The 8,054-nt window shown below is 41.8% G+C and overlaps 1 protein-coding gene across 2 annotated transcripts in view; it reads left to right on the top strand.

Moving 5' to 3' along the window:
* The first annotated feature begins 290 nt into the window (after positions 1-290).
* STX3 (syntaxin 3) overlaps positions 291-8,054 on the top strand; it is a 55,940-nt gene continuing 48,176 nt past the window's right edge. The window contains exon 1 of one of the 2 annotated variants that reach the window (XM_070726780.1): positions 291-677. In XM_070726780.1, coding sequence (XP_070582881.1) covers positions 648-677 — 30 coding nt within the window. In that variant the 5' untranslated portion in view covers positions 291-647. The remainder of the gene's footprint in view (positions 678-8,054) is intronic. The other variant, XM_070726789.1, reaches the window with a different exon arrangement.

Raw genomic sequence — 8,054 nt, 5'->3', positions numbered from 1 at the left:
TGAGTTCAAGGATGGCTAGAATAGAATAGAATAGAATAGAATAGAATAGAATAGAATAGAATAGAATAGGGTAGAACAGAATTTTATTGGCCAAGTGTGATTGGACACACAAGGAATTTGTCTTTTTACTGCTATCAAACAACCCAGGCTAAGAAAAAAGAGGAAGTTGCGAAAGTCACACAAAGCGCGCCGTCAATGCTGTCCCCGGGCTTAAACCACGATTCTTCGCCGACAGAGCCGCCTAGGCGCGGCCGCTGTCTCTTTAAGAGAGGCTTTCTGCCCAGGTAAAAGGGGCGGAGCCTGCACCCTCACCCTCCCTCCCTCTTCTCCCCCACCCCGCGTCTGTCACAGGGGATTAGCAGCTGCAGCCAGCTCAGCCGCCGGAGGATCAGGCAGGCCGGTCGGGGGAGCGAGAGCCGGATTGAGATTGCGCGGGGTGGGCTGGGGATGCCGGCTTGTACGTTCGCCCTCCCGCCCTGGTGTAACTCGGACGCTCCTCCTAGAGAGTGAGAGCGAAGGAGGCCAAAGAGGAGGAAGCTCCGCTTTGGGCATCGCGCTGGGACTCCACTTCCTGGAGGGGCCCTGCCGGCGCACAGGTCTCCTGGCTTCCCTGCTCGGCCGAGGGACAGGAGCCGCCCCCGACCACGATGAAGGACCGGCTGGAGCAGCTGAAAGCGGTGAGTAGCAGCCGCTCTCCGTCCCTCGATCTCCAACCCAGACGAGATCCGGGAGAAAGATGAACCTGGAATGGAAACACCCCCCCCCCTGAAGTCTTTATTTACTTGGTAAACATATACACCAGATCCGGCTCCCCCCCCCCGTGTCAATGGTGTGGGGGGGGGGGAAGAGAAAGACTTTCAGTCCCCTCCAAACCCAGCTGAATGCGCCTATAGAGTCATTTTTGGGAGGGGGGAGTGTATAGCAATAGCATTTAGATTTATATACTGCTTCACAGTGCTTTACAGCCCTCTCTAACCAGTTTACTAGCAGGGAGGGTACCGGTAGTTCTTGCGACCACAATGGAGACCAGGATTTTCGTTGTTGACCGAGACATTTGCCAAGTGACTTCTGAGCCATGTTACGACTTTACTTGCCTCAGTCTTTAAGTGAATTGCTGAGGTTAGTAACCCAGTTGTTAATGTGAGTTTGGCTTCTCCATTGGGCTTTGCTTTTTCAGAAGGTCCCCATAGGGCAGAGGTCCCCAAACTTGGCAATTATGAGACTTGTGGACTTCAACTCCCAGAATTCTCCAACCTTCTATGCTGGCTGGAGAATTCTGGGAGTTGAAGTCCATAAGTCTTAAAGTTGCCAAGTTTGAAGACCTTTGCCATAGGGTCTTGGGATATAGCAATGGTTCATTAATTAAAAAAATAAATTAAATTAAAATTAATGGTTTGTATTTAAATCATTCATACGAACCAGTTGCCAAGCATCTGAATTTTTTTAAAAAAAATTATAAATTTTATTTACATATATAAATACATAATGACAATACAAAAATGATACAAACACATAGCATTAAAAACATAATAGAAGCGGGCGAGTGCGCAACAGGTCTGTATAGTGGTATGAACTATATACATTTTCTTTAGCCCATTATAAATCACTTAATAATCTGAATTGCTTATGAATTAACAAAAAATACAAGAAAAAAAAAAGAGAAAATGCCAAGCATCTGAATTTGGATCGCATGATCCTTGGGATAACCAGAAAGGTTGCAACTCTGAAGAACAGCCTTTTTTTTCAGTGCACGGTCACTAAACAAACCGTTGTAAATCGAGGACTACCTGTAATTGCCTCAGTTCTTGGGGAAAAGGAAGCTGAGAGCATATCTGTCTGTTCAAAAATAGCAAAGGTGCTTTTAAGCCTGGTAGGCTTTCAACTTGCTGCAAAAGTGAAGGTAGGTGGTGTGGGCTGAAGCTGGGCATTCAGGCCAATTCTGAATGAATGCCGACACTCCTTGGCCCTCAGCACCTGCAGGGCACACAAATCCTAGGGGCCCACTACTGTTACTGACTGCCTGCTGTGTTTTTTGAGGATGAGAAGAGGCATCGGGTTGTAGCAAGTGTAATCCCATTAGTAGCAAACTTAATTCAAATTGTTAGAGAAGGAGTGGCAGAGTAATGCCTTGGTAGTCTTCAGAAGCTTGAGGAGAGTTAATGGAGGAGTGCCACCCACTTCTTTCCATGCCTGAAGAACATAAATAGAATCCACAGCTTCCTCCTATTTAATTTCCCTCGGGTTCTATTTGGTAAATGTAGCCTTGTCAGCTAAACTATGAAGCTGGGAATGAGATGTCATGAGAGGGTTAGGCATAACACGAGCTTAGGTTCCTGCTATATTTTATCTCTTGCACTGACTTATGATTTGCAGCTGCTGAAGGTCACACTGTTTAGAACAGGGGTCTCCAACCTTAGCAATTTCAAGCCCAGCGGACTTGAATTCTGGGAGTTGAAGTCTGCTTGGTTTGAAGTTGCCAAAGTTGGAGACCCCTGATTTAGAATGTCTTTCTTTTGTAAAGGTTCTTTGGAACATGAGGCATGATCGTTTTGTTAAATTATTTTATAGTTTTCAGTTTTAAACTGTTTGAGCCATTTGCAGAAAAATAAATAAATTCACCTGGCTTGTAAGACAAATTTCATCCAGGGCATCATTCTTGTGTAAGCTTCTTGTTCTTAGCATGGGGTGTGTGTGATATTATAAGGCTGGTCGTTCAACTCAGGTCATTGGCACAAGAACAGCTTCTCATTGGCTGCATTGCCAAAATATATTGTTAGTTCAGTATATGTGCCAGACTTTGCAGAGGACCAGATGTTTTAACCTTCTGGGAAGGCCTTTTGTACTGTCAAATTCCTAGGTAGGCTGGTTGTTTTCTAAGGATAAAATTATTTGTGATCTTTATTATTTTATTATTATTATTATTTATTAGATTTGTATGCCGCCCTTCTCCGAAGACTTGCTGTGATACAGAATTAGTCATTTTCTGGCATACTGAGTAATGCTTGTCTCATGAAATGAACCAGTTGCTTAGTACTACAAACAAACATTGTGGCCCTGTCACTGGAAGCAGGAAGTAAGTTAGGATTATTACAAGCATGGCTTAATTTATAGAAGAAGAGATATTCAGGTCATTTTGTGAATTTGCACTGTTTTTTTACAGATGCAAATTGGCAGTTTGCATAATCAAGATTTATTAAAGAAACTACAATTTGTTGAATTCACCCGTATATTTAACAAGAAAGGATTGTTTACATGCATACAGTACAGTGAATTCACCTCTGTGATAAACCCCAAGGAAACAAACCACGTTTCGGCTTAGTAGGGTGTACATATTCCAATCCTGCAAAAAAGAAAAGGCTGCATCATAGGAAGGAGGGTGCTGGGGAGGTTACTTGGTAGGTGCTACCAACATGCATTTCTTTTACATTTCACATGATCTGAGATTAAGTTCTGACCATGTGACTGCAGATAAGCTGCAGGAGATGAAAATAGGAAGTCAAAAGGGAGAAATAATGCTGGCTAAAAGAAAAGGAACCAGTGGATTTTCTTGCATTGCTGGACTGCAACTATCAGGTAGCCTGGCCAGTTATGAAGGATGCTGAAAATTTTAGTTCAGCAATATCTAGAGGCCGAAGGCTTTCAAATTTAGATTTTGCATGGTCAATTAGCTTTCCTTAGGTGGGCTTAATTTATTGTAGTAAATTAAATCTACCCGACTCCATTGTTACAACCTCAAACCCTCACAGCTTCAATCTCAATCTGTTTACCGTGGACCTCATGCCATTCTTAAGAGGTCCGTAAAGGGGTTGCATAAGTGTACCAGTGTGCCTACTATCCCTGTCTTATGGTCCCCATTTATCTGTATTTACTTCCTTTGATCGTGTTTATATTCATACCTATACTTGTTATCTTGTATATGTTTGATAAACAAATAAAATAAAATTTGTCATAGACTTTTTCATCAGGCTTGTTTTTCTGTTCATATAATAACATATTAATATATTAACTAAAACTGTCAAACTGAAAACTGAAGTTAGAATCCAGATTTTAGAGGAAGACATACAAAGACCAGTAACATTTACCCATAATACAAATTAGCAATAATAATAATTCTCCAGCTTTAATAATGGAACAACTAACTCTGTGACAGAAATATATAATGTGTTGTCCCAAAATAACATTTGCACCCTTAAAACTCTGCCTTCATTTTTCAAAGCGCCTTCAAAAAGTGCAACCAGTATGTGATAAAAGAGGAGTTTATTAAATATGCTGGGAATAATTCTATTTCCATAAATAAAAATACTTGATCCGGTCCACTTTTAATAGTATGATTCTCATAATAGTGCATCTTAAAAAGTACCCTTGTTATAATGAATGAAAAACCCTGTTTTAAGATTTATGAAATCTTATGAAAACAAATTGTTAATTACTTTTAATTGAACTGTTTCAATCTGTCTTTTGCCTTGGAGATATTGATTTGGGGATCAGTAATCTAATTTCTTGGTGTGTGATATTTGCTTGATATTAAAATAGACATTAGATCTGTGCCTATTTATTGTTTAACTTGTAACCTTGTTCCTCCTCAGAGCAACCAAAGTATTGTAAGCATTTACCCAACTTTCAACATAGTTTGCTACAATGAATCTTCTGCTTTTACTGAAAATGTATGAAACAAAAGTATCTGTTAGTTGTTAAGGTCAAACAAGATTCCTCTTTTTAAAGCAAACCTTGTTCATTGATTATAAGATAAAGATTATTTTTATAATAAGGTGGAATAATTAAATTATTCTTTTCACACATTTTAAATTAGGCAACCTGAATTCTGCAGAAATTCTGCATGTTTGCATTTTGTTTGCAATGTGTGTAATTCATTTTTTCTTCTCAAGTCCTTGAGCAATATAACCGACTGTGCTGCATATTAAAACCCTGACTGTAGGAAAAGCAACTGAATTTCCTCCTGGTAAAACCTCACAGGCATTTCAATAATTTTGCTTTTTTTAGTGCAGATTTTAAATAGTAAAATAATGAATCAGCACTTATTTTGCCCTTGAACAGAATTTTGGAGCAAATATGGGGGTGATCTTTTGATTGGGAACAAGTAAATTATTTTTTCTCTTTCTCATTATTTTTAATCTGAAATGTTTGTGAGCATTTTGGATTGTAGTAGAACTAGATTGTAAGGGTAATCCTATGCACCAGAATACCTAGAATTTTGATTCCTTACATTTTCCATAAATTCTTTTTTCTGGATATCTCTGTGCGACTTATGAATCTTTTATTTCAAGACTCCCCAACCCTTGGTCTGCAGACCATTACTGGTCTATGACCTGTTCCCTACACTTCTATCTTTCTTTGCTTGGCACAAAAGTTAATCCAGTGAGAGAAATCACCTTTTGTTTTCTCCAGCTGAACTTGAAAGGGTGAACTCTGCGCTTTCCTGTATTTGAAGGGTCCAAAGTCCACGAACCATTTTGAGGGAATGGGCTATGGCTAGGATGACCTTGCACAAATGAACTACTTGTATCTCTGCCCGGCTTCAGAAAGAGCCTGGCGAAGGGAGGAAAGGAGTGACAGATTTAGTCAGGATTATAAAACCATCAATCAGGAGAAGAGAAGATAAAATGCTCTGGAGAGAGAAGGGGATTAATTTTATTTTTATTCCTCTGTGAACTTAAGTTCCAAACAGGCAGTGATTTCATGGAGAACTAGAATTAGGGAGGGAGTTTCTAGACAATAGTTTATGACATTTCCCCGTTTCTTGATGGAAAAGGCTCCAGGTGGAAGGAGAACATTTAGGAAGAGAAACATTCCAGCATGGTGGTCCCCCCCCCCCCTGCTTCTTTGGCACAACTAAAATTCCTTGAGTGTTATATCCATGACAGAAGAAGAAGCCTATATCCTGCAGTGATTTTGATTATGGTCTCATCTGAGTGAGAACATTGGCTCTAAAGCAGTGATGGTGAACCTTTTTTTCCTTGGGTGCCTAAAGCACAAGTGTGCGTGCTATCACACGTGTGCATGTGTCCACACCCATAATTCAATGGCCCCCACATGCTCCATCCCCCTGCGCATGTGTATGTGACCCCCCCCCATGCTGCCCCACCCCACATTTATCCATTTCCTGATTTCCAGGGGCCCGGTAGGCCCATTTTTCACTCTCTCCAGGCTCTAGAGCAGGCCTGGGGAAGGGGCAGCCCATGTGCCACATCTAGCCTGCCTGCTGTCTGTGATCAGTCTGCGGAGGTTGGGGTTCACTCCAGTTTGAGGATGAAAGAGCTCACCGCGTCTTCTGGGACTGCTCCGGTTCCTGCTTTCCTGGTGAATCATGAGGAAAGCAGGAACTGGAGGAGTCCTGGCAGACGCAGTGAGCTCTTTCATCCTCGCACTGGAGCGGACCCTGACCTCCTACTGAGAGCGGCCGAACACAGAAACCACGCAAACACTCCAGCGCAGTGGCAGTGGTGCACCGTGTTGCCATAAAGCAAACAATTAGGGGTCTGTAGAATCGGTCTGGGTGTTTAGATCAGACCAGGGTCTGGGTCTTTACAGTATTGGATGGAACTGAGTTAATTATATTATTCGGGCCCTCTAAAACCATCCCAATTTCTCATGCAGCTCTATGGCAAAATTAATTGCCCACCCCTGCTCTAGAGGCTTCCCTGGAGCCTGGGGAAAGTCAAAACACTCTCAATGGCCCCCCAGAGGCCCTCTGGAGCCCAAAATACCCCCCCAGAGCCTCTGTGAGAGCTCAAAATTAGCTCGCATGCCAGCAGATATGGCTCTGCGTGCCACCTGTGGCACATATGCCATAGGTTCGCCATCATTGCTCTAGGGGGTGTTCCTTCAAATATCAGAGGAAAAATCACATTGCTGGAAGCTGTTTCTGTGTTTGGGGACCTGGGTGGTTTGTAAACATTTAGTCTCACTATTGTTCTCTTTGGGTAATGTTTTGTGCACTGCCTTCAGGGGTGAGTTCCATGTACCTTTGCCACCTGTTTGGATCGCAACGTTTTGTTCACGCACATCCCTTCTTGCAAATTCACTTCTGTGCATGCTCAGAAGGTGAATTGAACCCAAAACACGAAGGAATAAAGGTCAATATTAATCAGGGGACAGGCGGGAGGGCCTTTTTCGAAGCAGAGGATGAGGAGAAGCCATCCAAACATTAAAAAAAATTCCCCCCCTAAAATATAGTGACGTGCACAGACCAGCATAAACAGAACCGGATCTGTGATGCCATCTTCACGTCACCAGCGGGTCACTAACAGTTTGGGCAATCTGGTCTGAACTGGGAGGAACCCACCTCAGGCTGCCTCCATAAGCATGTAAATCTTTCACTATGTCATCTGAAACTAAAATGATGTGCCCATAAACATGCTTTTACTCCTTTTTAAAGGGAAAGTGAAATTGTTTGGGGGCAGATATTACTATTCTGAATATATTACTGTACCTCCCCCCTTCCTTCATATTTAGTTCCTGAAGAGGATGTATATAGCTTGAACGCTACAATTTGGATGCCCGTTATAAGTGGAAAGCTTAAATTTCCCCATCTCTTTACAATTTAGTAATACAACAAGGTGAGATGCGAAAATTCCATGTCTTTCTTACACAAGAGTTAAATTGGAGGTTAATTAATTAATCTGTCCCAATAACCAATTTAGAATATACAACTGAGAACTAACCTTTGTTTAAATTATTTCAAGTTACCTACTATTCTCTAAGACAGTGTTTCCCGACCTTGGCAACTTGAAGATATTTGGACTTCAACTCCCAGAATCCCCCAGCCAGCAAATGCTGGCTGGGGAATTCTGGGAGTTGAAGTCCAGATATCTTCAAGTTGCCAAGGTTGGGAAACACTGCTCTAAGACTTCCCCCCACCAACACAGACAAGCAAATCACCAGAATATAAACTGACAGCACTGTTGATGTTATCTAGTTTGGGGTAAAGAAACATTTGCCAGAAAACAAGCAAACACAGAGAGCACCAAGGTTCCCTCATATCAACCCTGAGCTACAAATATTCTCCTTTATTTTTACCTACTATTTATCATTAT

The sequence above is a fragment of the Erythrolamprus reginae genome, chromosome 1 (assembly GCF_031021105.1).
Source record: "Erythrolamprus reginae isolate rEryReg1 chromosome 1, rEryReg1.hap1, whole genome shotgun sequence".
NCBI lineage: Eukaryota > Metazoa > Chordata > Lepidosauria > Squamata > Dipsadidae > Erythrolamprus > Erythrolamprus reginae.
This window is presented reverse-complemented; position numbering and strand designations above follow the sequence as displayed.